Source organism: Enoplosus armatus, chromosome 19 (genome assembly GCF_043641665.1).
Source record: "Enoplosus armatus isolate fEnoArm2 chromosome 19, fEnoArm2.hap1, whole genome shotgun sequence".
NCBI classification, from domain to species: domain Eukaryota; kingdom Metazoa; phylum Chordata; class Actinopteri; order Centrarchiformes; family Enoplosidae; genus Enoplosus; species Enoplosus armatus.
Window position 1 is genome coordinate 10915733 of NC_092198.1, and position 24959 is coordinate 10940691.

General features: G+C 42.9%; 1 protein-coding gene across 6 annotated transcripts in view; it reads left to right on the top strand.

Moving 5' to 3' along the window:
• sgk1 (serum/glucocorticoid regulated kinase 1) overlaps window positions 1-14275 on the top strand; it is a 32412-nt gene extending 18137 nt beyond the window's left edge. For 2 of the 6 annotated variants that reach the window (XM_070926452.1, XM_070926453.1), the window contains 10 exons: window positions 2750-2813; window positions 9971-10046; window positions 10258-10333; window positions 10469-10657; window positions 10768-10899; window positions 11701-11937; window positions 12046-12141; window positions 12246-12401; window positions 12514-12603; window positions 12829-14275. In XM_070926452.1, coding sequence (XP_070782553.1) covers window positions 2750-2813; window positions 9971-10046; window positions 10258-10333; window positions 10469-10657; window positions 10768-10899; window positions 11701-11937; window positions 12046-12141; window positions 12246-12401; window positions 12514-12603; window positions 12829-12996 — 1284 coding nt within the window. In that variant the 3' untranslated portion in view covers window positions 12997-14275. Of the gene's footprint in view, window positions 1-2749; window positions 2814-7818; window positions 7928-8142; window positions 8349-9739; window positions 9850-9970; window positions 10047-10257; window positions 10334-10468; window positions 10658-10767; window positions 10900-11700; window positions 11938-12045; window positions 12142-12245; window positions 12402-12513; window positions 12604-12828 lie in introns of those variants that run through there. The other 4 variants (XM_070926456.1, XM_070926457.1, XM_070926455.1 and 1 more) reach the window with 4 other exon arrangements.
• Window positions 14276-24959: the final 10684 nt, after the last annotated feature.

Below are 24959 nucleotides of genomic sequence, written 5' to 3' on the forward strand. Positions count from 1 at the left end.
TTTGCATTTTTTTTTCATTTCCTTTGTGTGTTGGTGCATACAAACCAAGGTAAAACACCCAGAGCAAACTTACTCTTTTCTTTGATGGTAAAAAGCAGAATATTTCGAGCCCTTTCAATGTTAAATGCTGTTTTATCTTATGACTCACAGTCACGTCATGTAAGCCTCTACCTCTCCTTGACCCTTACACAGACAAAAACTACTCTCTCTCGCTCTCTCTTTGCCTCTGCTTGAACGACCCAAACTTTCTGTCTTCTTTCGGAAACATAAATCCGCAATGAAATATTAATGAACAGACAGCCTAGATTCGCCGTCACTATGGATACAACTCCATCAGATCTCTATACTGAATCAATAAACAACCCGAAGAAGGAGAGAGAAAGAGCACAAGGAGAAAGGACAAAGGGGGCATGAATGGTAAAGTGATTGTCGACTGCGGAGAGATGTTGACAGTATAAGAGGATATGAACGACTAGCAATGTGTGTGTGTGTATGTGTGTGTATCAGAGCAAAAAGGAGAGGGAGCGACGGTTAGACGAGGCTGCCGTCAGCTATATTAAGACTTATGTGGAGATGAAGTGACCAGCATGATAGGCAGATTGTTGAAAGCATCGCCTCTGAATGAATAAACAAACTGATGAGATTGAAACAACTCACAAACACACACACACACACACACACACACACACACACGCCTCAACTTATCTCGTTCTCAGAAAAAACCCATGGGAGAATACTGAGAGCTGCCATAAGTTTTCAAGAGCTGTAGCGCGGAATAGCAAACTGGGCTAAGACTGTATTTAAGAGAGACACTTTGAAAAGTCGATGAACCGAATCACAAAGAACTAACATCTGACACGACGGCGCCGTTTCATTGACAGCTGCCAATCATAATTTACTGTATGTGGAAAGAAAAAGCGGAAGTAGTCACTTTTGTGTTTGTGCACATTTCTCACTCCGCCACGTATACAGCAATGTATTGACTTTTATAATCAAATGGGACGAGTCAAAGATCAACACTCACAAACACATATACCCGACTCCACATGCAGTGGATGATGCAATTTTGAGGTACTTGTACTTTACATGAGTATTTCCATTTTGCGGAACTTCATACTAAAAGCTTGTTAAATTAAATGCCTTATTGAAGATTAAACCCGTGGTTCCCAACCCTTATGTCTACAAAAATGCAGTGTCTAGTCCAGGCCCCTTGACTGTGAGTTGTTGTCAGACATTTCCCCTCTAAACCTCTCAGATGGTTTCATTCAAATCAGGGTTCAAGGTCCAAATTATCGAATGCTTCACAAAAAAAAAGGTAAAGATTAGAGATAAGTCCAAAAATTGATTCAAATGTATGTAGCAGAACTTTGCTTTTTTATCTTGTGACCCCTCCATCTTGGGAACCATAATAATATATCAGTTACAGGGGCCATTTTTCTGCAGAATGAGTACTTTTACTTTTTAAACTTGAAGTACATTTTGCTGATAATACTTCTATAATTTTCGTAGGATTTTTAATGTAAGACCTTTACTTGTAAAGGAGTATTTTAAAATTATTTTATGGTTACTTTTGCTTAAGTAAAGAGTCTGAATACTTCTTCCACCACTGTCCACATGTGTTGTCTTTTATTAAAGGAATTGTTAAATTTTGGGGTAGTTTCCTAAATACTGAAGTTAGCTTAGCAAAGACATCAAGAAGCAGTTGTTCCTTAATAGACAGAAAGTGTGGATAAACACACTGGTATGTCAACAGAGCAGATGTCCTGTTCATCTCTCAGCCCAAGCTGAGTAAGATCCGTTTCATCCCGGTGTTCAGTCTCACTAAAGCACAATAACACTGTGTCGTCATGTTGTTGGAGCAGAGGTTTCCCACCACTTCCAGCACAGGACTCGAGTGATTTAATGCAGTCTCACCCTGGAAACCCTGCCTCATTAAAACACGTCATGCGGGGAACCAACTGAAATTGAGGCATCAACAAGTCTGGGTCAGACCCAGTGGTTTTAGAAATACGGGTTTAGAGTTTTACTGTTAAAAGACTGTCACATCTCTTATAGTCACTGGGCTCTTTTGAAGAGCTGAGAAAAGCAGCTTAGATCAGTGGTTTCCAAACCTTTTTGGCTTTTTACCCCTTGAAATATAGAGGTAGTTTAGAGGTAATTTGCTAGGGTTTGACAAGAAAAAAGTGATGAAGAAGAAAATTTAAAGGACAGAAAAGAAAAATTCGACATCATTTGGTGTAGCAAAAATATGTTTGTTTTTTTCCTGCTCTCCGATCCTGTTAATCATCTAGTGGTCACTGACACAGATTGTATCCTGGTCAGCATATTTTTATTTATTCATCCAATGGGGACTTTATATCCCTCAGGGCTGCACGGTTGCAAGATGTGGAGCACCTATTATCATTCAACTGAATTGAAACAAGAACATTGCCAGAACTGGATTTGCAGGGTTGTACACAACAATAGCAGCGTGTTGCCTAATATGTCGGGTCATTTGTATGATATGAATATGAAATTATGTGATGGCTGTACAACCGAATCCACAGTGAGAGTGCATCTCTAAGTGATTTATGTATGCTTAAATACAGTTTCATAAGTAATTTGTTTTATTTTCTAAAAGTCATTTTTGTTATACAGTGTATGTATACTTTAATATAGACTTTAAACCACCTCAATACTTTTCATTTGCATGTCTGTTGTATAAGTATTGAAATTGTTTTTACTAAGTAATGCCATATTTCTCCCCCAGGCGATGGACCTGTATTACCACAATGAGTCAGACCCAGACAGTTACTGTTGCCCTGGCGACAACAGTAAGTACCAGCAACTTGTTTTGTATTCTTCTACTTCCTCCCGTCTCTCCTTCTTTCCCATCTGTCTTTTCACACTGTGACTCCGGAGCACAAACTCTCATTCCTCTGCTATCTCTCTCCGTCATCCCTTGCCGTCAGTCCCGACTCATTTCTCTTTATTATCTGCAGTTTTGTTTATTTTTCACCATCAATCCAAAAATTATCTTCTTCCATTCATTCTCTGTCTATTTTTCTCTTGTTTGTTGTTTCCTTTCCGTCCTAACCTGATGGCTGAGGGAGCAAAGTGATTCAGCCTACACACACACACACACACACACACACACACAAACACACACATACATTTTGTAACTTTACCTTACTACTTGGCTCTCTAATCCAACCTCTAAGCTCCCAGGATAATAACTGTTGTTCATAAACCAAGATTACTATTTTGTTGTTTTGTGGAAACTGGCTTGGAAAGCAAAACAGTAGTTAGAGACACAATACTGAGCGCTGATCATCATACACATGACACAGTCATCTACATCTGTTTACAGCTTCTGCCTCTCGCTGCAGCAGAAATATGTTTCTGTGCTTGTTGCTTACATGTGTGCCACTGGTCCAGCGTCTGTTTATGGCCAACATGACTGCAAGTGACTGTACTTTAACTTTCCATCATGCCCCTTATTTCTGCCACAAATCATAGTCCAATCCGAAGCACACATTACGAGTGTGTGTCATGTTTTGGCATAAAGCTTATCTGTTCCTTTTTTATGGTTACCTTTACCTTTGCTGGGAATCTTGCGTGTGCCAAGACAGGAGCTCATCTCGTGAGTGTGTCCGTGTGTGTTTGAACTCACCATCACATCATTTTTAGCAACAAATGAAAGTCCTTTTACTAAACTAAAAGTACATTAGCAAAATCTACATACAGCATCAAAAGTAAAAGTACTCATAATTCAGAAAATGCCATGTTATACTATCACATATTATGTTATTGGATTGTTATTACTGGTGCATTAACGTGTAAGTAGCATTTTACTGATGTAGTTGGTCGATGTGTAGCTAATTTTAATCTTATATACTGTTGGATAGTTGAATCTATAATATTGCATCATGTTTTATAAGCCCATGTTTTGTATGTGAAATATTTATCTGTAAAATAACTAATAACTAAAGTTGTATAACACATAAATATAAAGGAGCATCAAATGAAAATACTCTAAGCACAAGTGTCTCAAATTTGTACATCAATACAGAAGTGGAGTAAATGTAGTTAGTTACTTTCCACCATCTGCTACTGCACTAACAACACTCAGATCTGCAGCTACCTGCTGGAACATCTCCAAGAAAGAAAAGTGACAAGAAGCTTATTCTGATGAAAATGTTTTTCCCTGGGAGTAGTCTGGCTGTTTAATTATGGGAGTTTTCGGCGTATGGAGAGAAATCCAAGCAATTAGCCAAGCTGGTGACAAGCTGTTCCTGTGGCCTCGGCCGCGATGCTGCTACACCCTGTTGTTCCAAGTTCAGCAATTAGCGGCTTTAGAAGCACTTAAAAGTTGAAATCTGTCACATATGAGTCATTTACAGTGATGTGGTGATGTGTGGGACAGAGGAAGCAGCAGAGAGCTGGAGAGATGGAGAGCAAGGGACGGATCCAGTAATAATAATTATAGGGAGTAGAGTTCTAATTTTGCAGATGAACAAACCATGTCTGTGTTCTTTCCCTCCTCTTCTCGTGTAACAAAGAGCATCTGCTGAGGATACCCTTATTAAAACACATTAGTATGTTCACCAGCTTGCTGCAGTGCAGTTAGTCAGCATTTACACACTGACTTGCTTTTCTAGTGCTTTTCTTCCTGAACAGGTTTACATAACGTGCGATTGCAAAGCCTGTGTGTGTGTTGTCAGACTTTTGTTCTCAGTGACGCAAAAATAATATCAACATTGCAACTCCCTTCTGAAGCTGTTATTTACTCTTTTCTTCCACCATTCATGACGCATCGCTCACCTGTGTCAACCTGTCCTTCAGAGCTAGACAGGCAAACATACACACCCACACATAGACACACACATTTACACTAATGCATATGTGGCATAAGTAGGCTACTTCTTGGTAGCCTAGCTAGCCAAACACTTCACACACACATACACTGACCGTCCACCCTGTCCAGTGGTAAAATAAAAGCCTAACTGTCCTCTCTGAATAGCCAAGGCCTTTATGTAACGGTGTCATTTGGTTCCTCACCACTGAGGCTCATTCACATTCAACACCAGATCAACTGTAGCCACAAACACCCTCATCATCCCCCTGGCACGGAGAGTGGACATTACAAGATGGCGGCATGGGAGGATGAAAGAGATGAGCGGATTTAATGGATGGATGTCGTCTGCCGGAGACAGCGTGACTATGGGCATATGCTGGTCTTTGTGTATGTGGCCGTGGGTACACTGTAGGTGGGCGGGCTGAGGGAGCGTGTGTGTTTGTATGCGTTTATACTACAACTCTAATATCCTGCCACCTCAACCCCTCTGGCACTGCGGTGAACTCCTTCCTGTCCTTTCACGAAATGGCCTTCTAAGTGTGTGTGTGAGTCAGGGCTGGCTTTGGCACCGATGATAGTGCCACTAGTGGGTTACATAACGCACTGGTGCCACTCTCTCTCTCTCTCTCTCTCTCTCTCTCTCTCACACACACACACACACACACACATAGAAAGGCAATAAACACACAGCTTGAGTATTGTGGAGCCTCCTCTTGTTCAAGGCCCAAGCCCCAAGCAGCCTGTAAATCCAGAAGGGAGAGAGGGCCAGACAGGAAAAACACTGAGTGGACCTATTGTTAGCATTGCTCTCTCTCTCTTTCTCTCTTTCTTCCTCTCTCCTGGTCCTCTCTCAACACCTCTCTCTCATTTCATTCAACTCTGGGCTATGACCACAGATGCAGGGCTTACATCCCAGCGGAGGTAACGTTAACATCTTCTCTTTTAATCCTCTCCTGTTACGATACGTGTTTTAGTTCTCAAAGTGGAGCTGCTCAGCATTCAGTGTTTAAAACCAATCTCCTCATGTACATCTGTGCAAAGACTGCAGAGTTTTCAAGGTCAACACTTTTTCTGTGTATTTGAGAAAGCAATATGTGAGGTTTCACTTGTTTGGCCACTTGATGCTTTCAAGTGCTGATAAGAGTTGGGTTCGTGTCCCACATGGACTGCTACTGTGGTGTCAGTGGTGAGATGTTGTAGATTAAACGCCTCTTGAAGGATGGCGGCGCTGCAGCTGGTGCTGTCTCAAGGAGAAACATCTTTTTCTAAAGTTCTCGGTGGTGCAGTGAGGTAGAGGCACGTTGGACACCTTGAGGGAGTTTAGGAAGTACCTGATGTTCCCTTTCTCTCTCTCTGTTTTAGAAAGTGTGTGTGTGTGTGTGTGTGTGTGTGTGCATATTCTGTCAGTCTGTCTGCAGGTTTGGTTTTGCCCTCCAGCTTATGTGTGTGTGTGTGTGCGTGTGCGTGTGTGTGTGTGTATGTATATGCATGTGCATGTGTACTGTCAGACTCCCTGCAGGTCTGTTTTGCCCTCCAGCTCTGCATGTGTGTGTGTGTGTGTGTGTGTGTGTGTGTGTGCATCAGGTGGCTGTGGGGGACAGATTAATAATAGATTTGACCTGAGTTAAGGGAGAGACAGAGACAGCGGTAAAAAAAAAAAAGGTGAGGCTATATTTAAAAACTGCAGAGTCACACATGCACGAGCACAATGACTTTCTCTGAGAGGGGTCAGGAGCGTAAGAATACACACTTTCTCTCTCTCTCACACACAGATACTTTATATACAGCCATCTCCCTGACTCTGTCTTTGGCTCTGCATTCTCACAGTCTAATAACTTTTCAGGCACACTCCCCTACTTCCCTGCATCGCTGGTTCGATTCCAGGACAGGCAGGATAAAAGCCGTACCCTCACCAATATCACTGAGGTGCCCCTCAGCAAAGCCCACAACTCTCCAGCTGCTCCAGTGTAGCTGGTGTGAATATGTGCAACTGTGTGAGTGTGATCAAGGCTACGTATGGCTGTGTTGCTAGATTAAGGTTTAAAATGTTGTTCATCTCATCTCTGTTTATTCTTTGTCTGATCCATATTTCCACGATGTGTTGCTTACTGCGTCGTTTCACCAGTCCACATGTTCAGTGCTCTGCCATTTGTATCCTCACATCTGTGTGTCCTTTCACATATTCTCTCTGTTCTCTACTCTCTCACACACTCCCAAAGACAAAAATCTGCAGAACATCATCCTGAGAGAATACCCGGCTGTATGCACATGCACAAAATAGTTGGGAGAGCAATTCATCAAGAGACACGGTTAATTAATGTGGCCTCAGCTTCTTGGCAGCTCCCAACTTTTGAATTAATGTGAACTCAGTGAATTTCCAAATCCTGGTTACTTTTTAATTCCCAGCTCAGCAGGTGGATGACCTCAGCTAGCCGGCTGTAGTGGAAAAAAACTAGTAGAGATGAAACTAAATGTTTGCATTTTAACTGTAAGCTGTTTTTGCCTTTATGTGATGTTGAAAGATCACAAATATGTTGATAGTGATATGTTGGCAGTGCAGGTTCATTGCCATTATGTGTGTAGACAAACATTGATGCAGATGTATTTTATTTTAATTTTTTCAGTGCTTCCTTTTACTTTACAGGTGAATAGAACAAATATTTGTCTCAAAAATCAATTTTGTTGCAGGGGATGGTGGCTGCATAGATAAATAAATACATGTAGTACTCGTTACTTTTGTCTGTTTTGTAAAAAAAAAAAAAAAAAAGCAAGAAAAGGTCTCTAGGTCTATATTTTCAATGAACTCGAAAGTAGGAGCTCATGAGGAGGCTTTGAAGGCAGCACATCCCCGCCCTGAGGAAAACTCATGCAACCATGCATGAAACACAAACTGTGCAGGGGAAGGAAATAGAGGCGGGACGTCTCCGCCCTGAAAAAAGAAAGAAAAAAAATCTTCTGGATGAAACTCTCCAAGAGGAGGAATGCGGTGTATTTCGATTACCTGCCTGCCGAGGAGCCTAAAGTCTCTCTCCTTGTTGTGATTCGGAAAATAAAGCATCCTTATGAAAGACAAAACGACCGCTTTGACGTGTAAGTAGGCTGCACATTCATTTGAAAGTACCAGCGATGGGTTCCTCCATCCGAAAAAAACCCCTGAACAATATTCCTATAATACTGCTTGTATCCGTTGTTGATCGATGATAATCTTATTGTGGGACGTATTGTGGTATTTCTATTTATAGTTTCTTATGTAAGTGAAGCTCGAGCTCCCAGCTCACTTTGTGTGTCTGGAGTGTGTGCGGTTGGGAAGAAAGCACTGGCAGACATATTTGGGGGGCGCTCCATTCACCCCGTAATCCAGTGACCTGGTTTTATGATGCTGTTATCTATGGAAATGCCTCGCTGATAGGGGGTCTGTTAAAAGTGCCAAGCAAACCTTGGCAACTCTCTTTTTTTGGCAACTTGTTGAACCCTGCAGGCAGCCAAATGAGAGCTCCGTCAGATCTGAAAGGTTTGTTTGTTGTTTATGGAAACTGAATCTGGTGTGGGTTTTTTTTATTTGGACGTAAATCAGGCAATTAAGATTCAGAGTACCTGTGAAATTATACTTTTGTGTGCGTTTTTACGCAGGATTTTCTGGATGCCTTGTAATTGTTTGTATTGTGCAGCAAAGTTACAGTTGATTACTAACATTGTTCTCTGCCACCGTGCTGTTTTCCATAAAGTGTCACTTATGTTGGGATTTTTTTCTTTAAGTTTCTGTCTCCTTCCTCTTTACACACGGTGATCAATATCCTTTTAAAATGGGTCTGGCCTTCATAGGTGATATCGTCTTACATAATATTTCATTCCACTCAGGGGTGTAGATAAAACTTGAACCAGGTGCCTTACATAACTGGTCCTCAGTGTGCCAGCGCACAAAACGCAGCACAGAGCGACATTTTTCCCACATAATTGCATTCTGATCATCGCATTGAAGTGTTTTGGCTGCTTCCGAGGGGCTCACCGGTAGGTTAAAACAGATTGTTGGGTCTGATCTCTCCCTTTGATTTAGTTTGAGTTGGAAGTATCCAGGAGTTTCTGTGAGTCTGTACTTTTCCACTAGCGGCGGCTTTTCTTGGCACCGGGCCTCCCTCGGCTCAGGCTCTCCCTCTCGTCTTTTGTGCACCGGGGCAACCTGCGTCACTCCCGGCCGGTTTAATTGAGAGGCGGCCAAACGGTGAAGCTGATAGGCTTGTTAGGAGGCTATCATGTTATTTATATAGGACCAAGTTGCAAACCCAGGTGAGGTTAGACGGGGGAGCATGGGTACACTGATACAAAAACAACCAGGAGCATGTTGAATAATCCCGAATCTCAAGAACTTCACTTCATGTTTACGTACTTCTCCATTCTGCAGTTTATTCTCCTCTCCTGGAACATTAATAGTCACCACATGATACTTAGTGGACACATCTGGATGTTATTAGCCTATAGGATTTGTTTTTGCAGCTTTGTGTAGACTGAGAGGTTGCTGTCTTGGTGACAATTTCAGACTGTGTGACATATTGGATGTTGAGCAAAGTTGCTATGGTGCTGCACAAACATATGTGCAAATAGTACAGACAGGTCTTTCAGTGCGTGGTGGTGGCAAATAACTTTTTCCCCCCATTTTTTCCCTATGTTTTTTGACGCAAGCACATCCTGAGGTGCGGCTATGACGCGCTGGGAGCGCAACGGCCTCTGATTGGTTGAGAATGGGATCGATCATCCGCTCACTGCCCATTTACCAGACCAAACGTTTGCGTGGGATCACGCCCACCACGGGGGGTGGGTGTGGGTGGGGCAGCTCCTCCCTCCTCGCGCCTGTTATAAAACAAGAGTCAAAAGAAAGATCGTTAGATTTTGCCTTTGGGCAGTTGATGAGTGCAGGAGCTGCTGTTCAACTCATCTCATCATGACGGTCAAAACAGAAACAGAAAAGCCCGTACTGACTTACTCCAAATCTAGAGGGCTAGTGGCGTTAGTCACCGGTATGGAACCATACCTGGATATTTTAAGCTGATTCTTCATGACATGGATGGACACCTTTTTGCATTTTATTCAGAAATCTAAACATTTTCTTTTTCTGTTTTTTTCTCTCTTGTGTTGCAGCTTTCATGAAACAGAGGAGGATGGGCCTGAACGACTTCATTCAGAGGCTTGCCACAAACTCCTACGCCTGCAAGCAGTGAGTACCATCTGACTCATGTTATTGTTCAGCCTTCACTGGAGGACAAAAACGCTGGGAAGCACAACCAGAAATGCCAGTTATCTGTCCTCTGAGGAAACTTTGTGACTGACTGTGACTCTCAGATCAGCTGATTTGTATAAAAGCAGTTGAGGATACTTTTGATGCTTTGTTATCTCATGAACTAAGTTTGAACTCTTTGTTTTTTCAGTCCTGAAGTTCAGTCTATTCTGAACTTGAGTCCTCCTCAGGATGCTGAGCTCATGAACACAAACCCCTCTCCCCCTGTAAGTACATTTGCATTAAACTTCCTTTGTTTACATTGTACCATATGCAGAGATAACACACATATCATTTGTTTACCGTGCATTTTGTGGCTCATATTATGGCTCTAACTTCCCCCTCCTTTTCCTCCTTAACAGCCCAGTCCATCCCAACAGATCAACCTCGGTCCATCCTCCAACCCCTCTGCCAAACCCAGCGACTTCCACTTCCTCAAGGTGATCGGCAAGGGCAGCTTTGGCAAGGTCCTGCTCGCACGCCATCGCACAGACGACCAGTTTTACGCAGTCAAAGTCTTGCAGAAAAAGGCCATCCTCAAGAAGAAGGAGGTAAATGCACGTGCAGACATGCTTTCAACTAGAACCACAAAAGTACACATACAACGAAAGCGGTCTACCTCTGTAACCTCTCTAACCCCCGTGCTCTGTGTGTTCCTCAGGAGAAGCACATCATGTCAGAGAGGAATGTGCTGCTAAAGAATGTCAAGCACCCGTTCTTGGTGGGCCTGCACTACTCTTTCCAAACAGCGGACAAACTCTACTTCATCTTGGACTACATCAATGGAGGAGAGGTGAGTTACTGGCTGAACTGCTGCCAGACAAGATAAGGACACGGAGCAGAGATGATAGACGAGAAGTGGAGAAGCTGGGCTATTTAAAGAAGGCCCTTAAAGATGAATGAATAGGGAAGGAGGACATTTTAAAGATGGATGCAGTTGGAGGACGAAGGGAAGGGACAGAAGTTTTTTAGAGGAATAATATAGTGCAGGAATCAGAGGTAAAGATGAGGCAGAAGCACAGACAGACAGACAGAGGGGATATCCTCTCATGAGAAGCAGAATAGAAGCTGCCGCTCTCTGCCTTTTTTTTCTGTCTTTCTCTAAAGGAAACACCTCTCAGGAAATCATGGGGTGGGTTGGGACAGCGGGAGAGACTCAGGGCCAAAATTAGCAGCGCCATTCGGGCTCAGTGTGTGTCTAATCGAGCTAATTTCCTGTGATTGTTGGACGGGCAAAGACAGTGCTGATTAAATATGGGCCTCATCAGGAAACAGGATGCATTTACTCTCCTTTCTCTTTTCTTCCCCTCGTTCCTGCTGCTCTCTCACTCCACCTCTGGTCCTCATTTCATCTGTCTTCCCATGTCAAACTTTTTAAGCTGTCGCCTTCCTGCCTCTTTATTTCCTCCCATCCGGTTTCCTCCCTGTCTCTGCATCTGTCTTTTTATTGTCCGTCTCTCGCCTTCTAATTTCCAGTCTCTCTGCTCATGTGATTTTATAGACAATCTGTAACACAATCGAGGCATTTTTAGGTTTTGTTACTGCAAGCACTTGTTGCAATAACCTTTGTTCTCTTTTTCTCTCTTTCTTCCAGTTGTTCTACCACCTACAGAGAGAACGTTGCTTCCTCGAGCCCAGAGCCAGGTTCTACGCAGCGGAGATCGCCAGTGCACTGGGCTACCTCCACTCCCTCAACATTGTATACAGAGACCTGAAGCCAGAGAACATCCTGCTGGACTCACAGGGACACATCATTCTTACAGATTTCGGCCTGTGCAAGGAGAACATTGAACCCAACGGGACCACGTCGACCTTCTGCGGTACGCCAGAGGTAAGGACAAAATATCTGGTGATTCAGAAATCCCTTGTTTTTGTGTTTTGACAGCCCTCTGTAATATTCAGTAACTTACCACTTCTCCCTGTCTTCTTCTCTCTACAGTATTTAGCTCCTGAGGTTTTACACAAGCAGCCGTATGACAGGACGGTGGACTGGTGGTGCTTAGGAGCTGTTCTCTATGAGATGCTCTATGGCCTGGTGAGTAACATTCACATTCACCTTAGATCATTCTATAGCAACCCCCACCTTTAATATCTTCTACGTTGCCAAGATGCTAATCAGTTCTTTCCGTCCCTCCCCAGCCTCCGTTCTACAGCCGTAACACAGCGGAGATGTACGACAACATCCTGAACAAGCCACTACAGCTGAAACCCAACATTTCCAATGCAGCCAGACACCTGCTGGAGGGCCTGCTGCAGAAGGACCGTACCAAGAGGCTGGGCTGCACAGAGGACTTTGTAAGTGTCTGGTCATGCAATCGTATGTTTGTATCAGCGTGCATGTTTACATATTACGTGTGTTTAAAGGGCATAATTTCATTTTTTTTGTCAATGATATGTCTCTTCACAGACTGAAATCAAGAACCACATATTCTTCTCCCCCATCAACTGGGATGAACTCAATGCCAAGAAGATCACCCCTCCCTTCAACCCCAACGTGGTACGTTCCTTTTTAATACTCCAATGAATGCTTATAATGGCAGATTTATGATTTTCTAACACAGACTCTTGTCTTAGTCCTCAGAATTTACATTTACATAACTAGATCAAGAGCCTGGAACATCCTCGCTGTGAATTAAAACATTGCCAATTATGGCAAGGTATTTTACAGTCTGACTAATCCCCTGTTGTCTTGCCTCTCCTTCCCTCCTTCCTCCCCCACCAGACGGGACCCAACGACCTGCGGCACTTTGATCCAGAGTTCACAGATGAACCGGTGCCCAGCTCCATTGGCTGTTCCCCAGACAGCGCGCTCGTGACGGCCAGCATCAAAGAGGCTGCCGAGGCCTTTGTGGGCTTCTCCTACGCCCCATCTATGGACTCCTACCTATAGGATTCAAACACAGGCACTCAATATGGACACCAACTCAGACTCACGGGACATGAACTGTGGCATGTCCATGGACTTGCATCTTGACCCCACTTTACATTTCCCATCAGGATGATGGCTATTTCCGAACCAACCTCTCTGCAACAACTCTGCATCTGCAAAGAATTTACACATGTGTACTTGCCACGATCTCCCCATCTCTTGAATGCATTTAAGAAGACTTGCTACAAGAGGATGCCGGCCATAATTAAAGGACTCATTGGGGTTGTAATCTTCCATCTTACCCTGATTTACTGACGCACAAATTCTTCAACCTTCCACAACAGACACAAGCGCCCTGCAGCCTTCAATTGCCCATCCCTCACCCAATAGTGGAGGTCCTTTGCACATAGCTCAGGCAGCTTGACCCTGAAGCCACCACAACCGACAAGCACACACACTGACTTCCACCTTTTCTCAAAAAAGAAAGGCTGGACTGTACTGTACCAGTCCTGAAAAGGAGCTCCATCTTCATCTCTGTAGCGAAACATCCTTTTTGAGATTCTGTCTAACCACCCACAGGGACCTGTTGAGTTTGAATGAGTAGCTTGGGGATGACATTCATTTTGGTGCTTTAGTTTCTTCTCATTTACTTTCTGTGTGTTTGAAAAGGGAGACATTTGAAGCTGAATGTTATGGGGGGGTTCTCTCAAATGTGCCTTTATTTTTTTCTCTCCATCAGAACTCACATCTTTTGGGTTTGTCTGTGTCGACCTTACTGTCACGTAGGAGCAGCGGTCACCAGAGAGATACGACGTAGCACTGAATTAATACACCTGTTCTGTCTGTAACACGTGAGACGCAGGAACTCAAAGGATTTGTTTCATATCTTCATTTGCACATAAAACAATAACGGTAATGCTGATAGAGAGAGAGAAAGAGAGAGCACTGCTGCTAGGTGAGAAAGAGAGTGATGTGTTCAGAAGTGTTTGTGTAGTTCTGCTTGCCAACCGTGTCCCCCTCATGTAGTCTTCCATTCGCCTCACAGTAAACTAATGGCGGCCCTCAGCGGGGCCGACAACATCGAGACATTCCATTTTAATATTGCTGTAATGCAGTTTGACGATATTTAAGTTTGTTTGTATATTTGGAGTCATGTGTACTAGTTTTAATGTATATTGAACAAAAAATGACTAAAGGTATGCTTAAATATGTATATGTAACAATTCATGTTAAATGTACTGTAAATTGTAAAATTGTTTAAGATTTATGTGACCATGTTTGGTTTGCAATAAAAGTTTAACTTTATTACACCTTAAAACCTTGTTTCTAATTATTGAGAAATGATATGAATATATTTAATAATCATTTTTACATAATCTTGTCTTGACATTGCCAGTGAATATCCAACAGCGTCCATAGAAAATGAGCACATCAAGTTAGAGAGTAAACTGAAGAAAGTAAAGAATGGTAAACGTTTCTCGTCCTGGTTGCAAAGGGCTTGAGCTACTGACCACTGCCAAATGTCCCGCATCAGTGTATAGCGGACTTTACCCCCCTCCGTGCGTCAGCAACCTTATACAACAATGTTGGTGACGTCCAAGTGTGCTGGCAGATTATTGACTGATGAGGCCACTCCAGGTCAAAAGATATGAATGAAACCAATTCAGCAGAGTGGCTTCGTATTTCACTAGAGGAGCTTTGATCTTTGGTGCAAAAGCTACAAATGCATGAACGATAATTTAAGTAGGAATAATATAAATGATGTTCTCAATAAGATCACAGCAGGGTGGCATGTTGATGAGGGAGAATGTCCTTCTACTGGAGTTCAAGGATGTGTCCACGGTTAATTGAGTCTGCTGGAGTGTCTATATGGAGGACACTGAATGTCTAACAGATCCAGGGGGTTATTGTGTAGGTGACCTCTGACCTCTAACTTCCTGGGAAGGACGGGAAAGTGAAAAAAAAATTTCGCCACAAAGATTTACATTATAAGAGGACCATGGGGAAGGTGTCCTGGTGAAAACCCATAAAACCTTTAACTCTCTGGACTCGTCCAGCCAACCGTCTGACATTGTTGGTTTGAGAAGTTGCTTGAAAATTCAGTTGCATCTAGTTTGAAATGTCCACACAAGGTTTATCAACAGAAATATAACTGAGGAAAATGTTAAGTTGTTTTCCTTCATTATTTTAGGTCACTACAGAAAATCAGTGTTCTCCAGAATTAGAAAACCCTGATAACATCTTTTGGAGCTGCTATCTATCTAAAATGGTGATCTACACAAAGCCTGTATGTGTGAAATCTGAGATTACAGACTATTCAAATCACAACCTTCCTTTGTAATTTAAACACTAATTTAACTACGCTCACAGTTGTTTTTACCATCATCATCTTCTTCGTTATTTTCTATTGGTCTTAGCGGGTAAACAAAGTTACTTATTGCTGGTTAATATTGTCATAATAAATGCACAGAAATCAATTAAAAATAAAGCTGCTACACGTAGAGAAAATGTGGTCACAGTGTGGAATACTTTGGATATTATCCGAGTACTAGTCTCTGTCTTTTGTAAAATTGTATTGGGCTGAAGATGTGTTGCAGTATTCCCAGATCTGCTCAGTAGCCATAGTCATGCACTGTCATCTGCTGGCCAAACCTTGAACTGATCAAGCAAATCAGCTGTACGTGAATACTTTCTGTTTTCCAAAACTGCAGACAACAAATATGACATTACAGACACCATGCTTGAGTTTGTTAATGGCCTGAACAATGTTTTACTGGACAGAGTTTATTGAGTTCACTGAGGTGTAGACAGGTGAGGAGTGGCAATTTTTTTGAGAGCAGAGATGATAGAAATGAAAACAGACAAAACAGGAAAAGTGGAGCCAGACGAGGGAGATGGGAAGCAGGGATCAGATGGATCCATGACAGTAAAGCCTTTGTTGTGGCTGAGAATTAAAGTCTTATTCCTGAAAGTGCATAATGATTAGCTGAAAGCAGTGGAGAGAAAACTGCTGACATACATTATAAAAACTAAATGAAACACAGTAAAATATTTTGTTTGGATGATCAAAAATATAAACATATATGGAGTATCAATCTGAAATGTGTTATGGACAGGACAATATAATTTTAACCATAACGTAACAATTTCATAATTCGATGGCACTTTTATTTTATCATACTAAATGCAGTCTTTTGATTTCTTAACACTGAATGCTTTTCTTCATCTCAAAGTTGTAGTTTTCATGACAACATTTTTTTTGCTGTTGTTGTCATTGTTGACCCAGGTAGCCTGTCTCACTGAGCATGTTCAACATTTTAAATCAACTATAGGTGATGGAGTCGCAGCGGCAAACGTTTCCAGTGGTAGGATGACTTTTCTGCCAGTGACTCAGAAGAAGACTCCCTGCCTGGAAACTCCAGCAAGATGGACAGTGATGAGGAAGACGAAGTGAATTCAAACAATGACATGTCGACAATGACAGACACCATTCTTCTACAACAAGCACATCCCTTATAACCCAAACTCTCTAACTGCCCAGTCCATTTCATGTGGGCACTGTAAAGCTCTCTGTCAAACCAGACAATTTAAAGTTCAAACTTTATTTGTTGCTGACTCATTGTTTATGCGTTTAGAAATCAGAGTTTTACAGAATCAGAAACCAAGGTATGACAGTATTTTGATAAAATACTCAAATAGATCAAAAATGCAGTTGGAAAGTTTCAAAAGATCACATCTATGAGCAGATGCAGTTAAACCTCCAAGACACAAGACATTGAAGCTTAGCAACGATGGCAAAACATCAGTCTTCAAAGGCACGTAAGGAGATTTTGTGAGCTTATAAGTGACGTTCATAGAGTCTGGGGTCCTCAACCAGAACATTTAATCGAGATGTTGTCATATTTATTGATGCATTTCTTTATATGATTTGACTGTTGCGTCAGGTCATTTTTCCCCTGAATTTAGTTTTATTAATTTTTTGTGTGTTTAGTGTTATTTTAGATGAACCTGCCCTTCCTTTAGGCCTGACATCATCTTGCTGGCCTATTTCATAACTCAGTCTGCACACCTCTACAGAACTGAGTCTTCACCACATGACAACCAGCAGTTTGAGTATATGCTGTATATATAGTTGTTTGTAAACAGTGTTTTTTGTTTTGGTTCACGGAGCTCTTTCACCAGAGAAGAGCTCATGAACATCAGGGGAACAACTCCAGTGGATTTGTTTCCCGAATTTCTTGCACCTTTAACTGTTTTATGGGACATTCTGGTCAAAGGTGCTCTCACCTTTGCAGCTCTACGCCGACGTAGAGGGAAACGTGCCGGTGCGCTCGTGCGTCTTCGCCGGCGAGGACAACGCACACCGCTACCCGGAATATTTCTCTCTAACGTGCGCTCACTGGGGAATAAGATGGACGAACTCCAGCTACTGATGAGGAGAAACAAGGACTTTTATTCATCTGCTGTTTTGTGCTTCACGGAGACATGGCTGGGGGAAAGAACTCCCGACGCGGCGCTGCAGCTGGACGGATTCCAGCTACTCCGAGCGGACCGCGACGCGCACCTCTCCGGCAAAACAAAGGGTGGAGGTATTTGTTTCTACATCAACAGCAGCTGGTGTAACGACGTGACAGTGAACCTTTTTCATAAACTGTAAACCCTACTACTCCCCCCGTGAGTTCGCTTCATTCATTCTGGTCGGTGTTTACATTCCACCGGAGGCCAACGTGCAGGACGCACAGCGCGCACTCGCCAACCAGATACTGGAAACGGAGCAGACCAACCCGGACTCCTTAGTTATTGTCCTCGGTGACTTTAACAAAGGTAATCTCAGACACGAACTCCCAAAATACAAACAGTTTATTAAATGCCCCACCAGGGAGGGGGACACTCTGGATCACTGTTACACCACAGTCAGTAACGCTTTTCACGCCGTCACCCGCGCTGCACTGGGACACTCTGACCACGACATGGTCCACCTGATTCCCGCATACAGGCAGAAATTAAAACTTTCTAAGCCTGTTGTGAGAACTTCGAAGAAGTGGACCAGTGAAGCTGCAGAGGACCTGAAGGCGTGTTTGGACTGTACTGACTGGGATGTTTTCAGGACTGCTACCAACAGTCTGGATGAGTACACAGAGGCTGTGACTTCATATATCAGCTTCTGTGAGGACTGCTGCGTACCAACTCGGACCAGGGTGAGTTACAACAATGACAAACCCTGGTTCACAGCAAGACTGCGACAGCTGAGGCTGGAAAAGGAAGAGGCGTTTAAGAGTGGCAACAGAGCAGAGTTTACGGAAGCCAAGTACAAGTTTAGCAAGGCGGTGAGGGAAGCTAAACGACTGTACTCAGAGAGACTACAAGACCAGTTCTCCTCCAACGACTCTGCTTCTGTGTGGAGGGGGCTCAGGCAGATCACCAACTACAAGCCAAGAGCCCCCAACTCTGCTAACGACCGACGCCTCGCCAACAGCCTCAACGACTTCTACTGTCGCTTTGAAAGACAATGGGACAGTCCTGACACCATCCCCCACACCATCAGCCACCAGCTCCAGCCCAACAGCCCCAACCCCCTCATCACACCTGGGGCTGAACTCTCACACCTCTTACCACCACAGTGCCCCCCACAGCGCCCCCCACTCCTCCAGCATCGACACCTCTGTCTGTCTTTGAAAGAGATGTGAACAGACTTTTCAAGAGACAAAACCCGCGAAAAGCTGCTGGACCAGACTCCATCTCCCCATCCTGCCTGAAGCGCTGCGCCGATCAGCTGTCACCGGTGTTCACGGACATCTTCAACACCTCACTGGAGACATGCCACGTGCCAGCCTGCTTCAAGGCCTCCACCATCATCCCCGTCCCCAAAAAACCAGGGCCCACAGGATTAAATGACTACAGACCTGTCGCCCTGACCTCTGTGGTCATGAAATCATTTGAACGCCTGGTCCTGTCCCACCTCAAATCCATCACAGACTCTCTACTGGACCCCCTGCAGTTCGCCTACAGAGCCAACAGGTCTGTAGACGACGCCGTCAACCTGGCTCTACACTTCATCCTCCAGCACCTGGACTCCGCAGGATCCTATGCCAGGATCCTGTTTGTGGACTTCAGCTCTGCCTTCAACACGATCGTCCCGGCTCTTCTTCAGGACAAGCTCTCCCAGCTGAACGTGCCTGACCCCACCTGCAGGTGGATCACAGATTTCCTGTCTGACAGGAAGCAGCACGTGAAGCTGGGGAAACACATCTCAGACTCGCGGACGATCAGCACCGGCTCCCCTCAAGGCTGTGTTCTTTCTCCTCTACTCTTCTCCCTGTACACCAACAGCTGCACCTCCAGTCACCAGTCTGTCAACCTCCTGAAGTTCGCGGACGACACCACCCTCATCAGACTCATCTCTGGTGAGGATGAGTCTGCCTACAGGTGGGAGATTGACCATCTGGGGACCTGGTGCAACAGCAACAACCTGGAGCTTAACGCTTCAAAGACAGTGGAGATGGTTGTAGACTTCAGGAAGAGCGCAGCCCCACCCGCCCCCATCACCCTGTGTGACTCTCCAGTGGACACTGTGGAGTCCTTCCGTTTCCTGGGCTCCATCATCAGCCAGGACCTCCGGTGGGAGCTGAACATCAGCTCCCTCATCAAGAAAGCACAACAGAGGATGTACTTCCTGAGGCAGCTGAGGAAGTTTAACCTGCCACAAACAATGCTGGTTCACTTCTACACTGCCATCATAGAGTCCATCCTCACCTCCTCCATCACCGTCTGGTACGCTGCTGCCTCCACCAAGGACAGACGCAGACTGCAGCGTATCATCTGCTCTGCAGAGAGGGTGATCGGCTGCAACCTTCCATCTCTTCAGGACCTGTACTCCTCCAGGACCCTGAGGAGAGCAGGGAAGATCGCTGCCGACCCCTCCCACCCTGGACACCATCTGTTCGACCCCCTCCCCTCTGGCAGGAGGCTGCGGTCCATCAGGACCAAAACCTCCCGCCACAAAAACAGTTTCTTCCCCTCTGCAGTCAACATGACGAACTTACATTGACCCCCCCCCGAACACAAACACTACTTATACGTTATATTAACGTACATCACCCCTGTCCCCCCTGCGTTACCCACACCCACCCCCTACTGGACACTTTACCTGGACACTTTACTTTATTATGGTCACTGCACTGTTGTTATTTATCTTATCTGTTTTTATTTTTATTCTTATTCTTATTTTAGCTTTTATATTCTACTTATTTGTTATCAAAACAATAGCACCTTCAGACCACAGCAAATTCCTTGTAATGTATGTTACTTGGCAATAAACAGTTTCTGATTCTGATTCTGATTCTGATATGGAGCTCCCTCCAGCAGCAGAGCCTAATGATAGCAGTGTTGGATGCTAACATTATACGTGACATTTGCCTTTATGATGGCTGGAGTCTGACATTCAAGCACTTTGACATTTTATGGAAGAACCATTCGACTAAAGAGCAAACTGCAAAGACATAATATGTCTGCTCCTGGCTCACTGCTGTACTGCAGTGCTGTCAGAAATGCAATCACAGTCCATCCTCCTTATCTTGTAGCCATTGTCACATGTTCTGCTTTTGTTTGGGGAAGTACATGAAACGATATGCCCTTTTAAAAACCTCAAAAACACTTACAAATATACAATTATACAACATTAGGATCTATATAAAAGAAGAAAAAATACATTTCAGTAAAACGTATGATGAATGTTGGAAGGCCGAACAAGTGTCTCTAGTGTGGCCATAGTTCATTATTAGCTATATGCTCGGTGCTAGTAAGTGAATATTGATTAAATATGAATAATATAAAAATAATATAATATGATATACATGCTTTCTAAAACGTTATTTATTTTGGTGGTAAATCAGGTTCCTTGGTTGAATGCTACTACAGCACTCAATGTAGGGTAACTTCCACAAGGTGGCAATGTTCTCCTTCTCGTCATCCTAAGAGCCTGATTCTGTGTGGCACCTACAGCCTCACTGGATCACCATTTAATCACAGCGTTATCACTTGAAAACTATCAGCACAGATAGTACAGATATACAGATGGTCAGCATTCATTAAGTCCAACAATTCATTAATTACTCTTCAACATACATGGATTTAAGTGGAAGTGGAACATTTCAGGTGTATTGCAGTGTTGTTGAAAGTCTTGATTGTTATTCTTTGCTGCATTACTTCCACCCTCTGAAATTTGATATTGTCGGAGCTACATCACATGATATGACTAAATCAGTTAGTATGCAAAGCAAATGAAGTGTAACAAAAACATAAGAAGCATCACCATATTCTCAGGAATTTCAACTTTGAAATTTTGGATTCTCGCCATCACAGAGGTGCAGGAATATTTTATTCATCATTCCAGGAAGTGCTTGTTGATGAGACTGGCCTTACCGTCAATGACCTGACTCGTTCTAGTTCTCCCCCACATATCTGTCATGATAACTAACCAGTGGCTACACTTATGTCCTCAGCAGTCTCAATATTTAGTCGGTTGGTGTCTAAACTTCTACGTCTAGCCTACTTATTCAACATGTAAGTGTCCCCTTTTAGTACAACTGTGCAATCATGTTTGTTATTTCCTAGTTTCCTTCTACTTTCAACTAGTTACCTTAGTTTACTTCAGGGTATTTCATTGTAGAGCCACTTGGACAAGAACCACCTTTCTCTGGAACCTGAGACTACATCACAAAGTCCCGAGGGTCTATTGCAAAACTAAAACCCCCACACATTAAGTAACAGCAGCTATGACACTATGATTTCCCAACAAATTTTACTTGCATGGGTTTGTGTGTGAGGTGGTGAGTGAGAGAGAGCGAGTGTAGGAATGGCCTTGTGCATGTGTACAGGCAAAGTAGCATGTGTGTATGCATCTGTGTTTGTTTGCATGTGCATATGGCCGTAGATGCAGGTGTGTATTTCAAGAAGGTGATCATGGGTGTTTTGTTGTGTTATATACCCAATTCATGCACAATTGTATATGCACTCTATATAAGTCATTTGGAATTTTGAACTCTTTCATCTAATAAAACTCCTACTTCCAGCGGCAGAATGGAGCCAAGTACATTTACTCAAGCACTGTACTTCAGGTACTTATATACTTGAACTTGTACATTTTCTACTTCTACTACAATGGGGAAATATTATTTTTTATAATATAAAAATATAATATTTTTTACTCCACTACATCTGACAGTCATAGATACTAGTAATTGTGCAGATTCTACATACAAAACATTAGATCGGTTTATTACATCCGATGCATTGTTCTGGATTAAATTACCCAATAGTATATAGAGTAGTTAGAATTAGCTCCAAACCTGAACAGTTACAACAGCAAAGTGTTCTTGCAAATGTGTGAATCAGTAGGCATAGTAATAATCCAATTATATAATATACTGTATATAATACTATAATTCTGTTGCATAATGAGTACTTAACATTTGATACATTAAATACAATTTATTGACAATACTTGAATAATATTTGGAATACAGGACTTTTACTTGAAATGGTGTATTTTTACACTGTGGTGCTGCTGTCTTCTACTCAAAAAGGATCTGAATACTTATTCAACCACTGTCTACTTCAAATCAAAACAAACCTATTCAATAATTTTGTTTTTAATTGCATGAACCAATATTATGCAAGTTTGACCTTTGGATTTTTAATAGGTGTGCTGATTATGTTGCCAATATTTTCCTGCTGGATGACTAAAGCTTTCTCTCTTTCATCCTTCATTTAATAACAAAGTACCTTTTCAGGTAACTTATTTGGTCAGAATAGACCTTCAAGCATATGACTATCTTGAATTTAAAAAATGTGGCCCTGCAAGCACAAAGTTAAACAGTTTGTTTGACTATGTGCCGCATGGTCGTGGTTTTGAATGTTAAAAGTGTGACACAGCATTCCAATATGGTATCTAAGCCTCAGGACTAAACCTAGATAAGAAATCCAAAGGTGACCTGCCAAATGATGAAACACTAATGTAATAATCACGACATTATTTGCTGACATACACCGTCTCCAACAAGCAGGACACCCATAGTTATCTTGGTTACTGAGTTATTACATAACACGAGAATGCGCGCGCGCACAGACACACACACACACACACACACGCACACACTGAGGATCAAATGACAGTGGTTAAAAACAGGTCAAACCTTGGATTCTATAGGCCATGCCGGAACATCTACGGAGAAGTAGGCCAAGCGCAAACAGAGCGTAACAGGCAGGTTGGGCTTCATACTGTCATCTGTGAAGCAGCAGGGCAGGTGTGACAGCTCAGTCCTGCTGCATTCGTAGAAACAGGACATGAGAAGCGAGCAAAACACCAGGTGGCCTCCCCGTTTGTTTTCAAATGCAGCATGAGAGAAAGCGCATTATTGATACAGGTGTATTTTATTGCTGGTTACTTTATAGTGATGCTCACAGCATAAAAACGTAACATAATAACCTATTCTTGTAGCTGGAAGCTGTACAAAAGCAAGATAAGCTCATAACCGTGCCACAATAGAGAAATATTCGCCTACAATACATTACAATACTTCATTAGAAATACATTAAATTACAGGCACGGCGTGATTGAAAACGTTGGGACCAATAGGGTTTGACGTTGGGCGTTCTAAGGCCGAATTCACGTTTCCTATTCGTGGTCCGGGAAGATATGGGCGGGGCTAAACAAATACCCTACCAAAACAAACAGCTTGCTTGCACAGACACGAGCGACACAAGAGTTTGGAGCAAAGGAAAAGTCTGACCAGTGAGAAAGTGTGCAGGAGAAATCGAATGGACCGACGAACACGAATCTAAGCTAGAGACAGAGACACAGCTGGGGCGTCAGGTAGGGAAGTGTCACTGCATATAGCTGTTGTTTCAACTTAGATACTGAAACTTTTCAAGTGGCGAAATCCACTTAATATGCACATAAATAGTGGACAAGCCCGTACTTGAAGTCAATGCAATAAAGAAAGCTGTTCACTTTAACTTTTACTGTGAAGACGTTGTGTTTTCCTTGGTGGTCTGTGGTTTCCGGCTTCCATAAAATGACCTTGCTACATTTTATCTCAAGTCATGGGGTTTTCGGACAGAAAAACAGCAGCAGCACACATAGAAAAGGAAGTAGTCGCATTCAGTACATATATGTATGAATTATGACAACCACGAGATGTTATTGCAAGTGTAGAAAAGTGCAATTAGTGTGACAAACAGTCTCCCAAATAATGTCCATATGTCAACAAAATAACAAACCTAAAGAGAGGTTAAAGGTCAAAGCTCCCCAAAACCTTAACAGGATCACAGAACCAGCTGCAACTGTCCATTGTGAGCTGCACAGAGCTGGTATTTATGACGGGGATTTCGTTTGGAAGCCTGCTTGTGTTCACTACTGTTGTATCCTGGGGAACTGGTCACCACTTTTGTCCTGCATCAGGATGGGATTATTCTGTATTTTGGAGACAGTAAAAGTCGCCCCACCTGTTGGGTAGTCTTAGCTTAGTGTGTTAAGTATAACGTCTAGTTTTTAAAGCCATTATATAGGAATCAATAGGTCTGATTTTCTGAATCAGATGTCAGCACACTGTTTGCTCTTGATGTTGCTATATTCAGAGCCATACGACATGTACGCTGCCCAGGAATGAATTGAAACTTCTTCCATGAGTGGGGCTGGGTATCAAACCACTGTACTTTACCTCAGCGCCAACTATGTAAGAGGTGGCATCAAATGTCTGGTCAGATTTGTAACCTTGTTTACTTGTTTTAATTCAATAGTTCTTGAGTTAAACCAACGTTGAATTTAGACTATTTTTTAGGCAAAGTTCTTGTCTAGGTGATTGTGTTAAGATTTGGCTTCTTTTCTCAAATAAAAAAGGATTTTGTAGAAAAACATGTTTATATTTCTCAATGTGTTGGTGTGTGTCTGTTTTACCTAGGCCTACTGTTAGAGGGGGTAGACG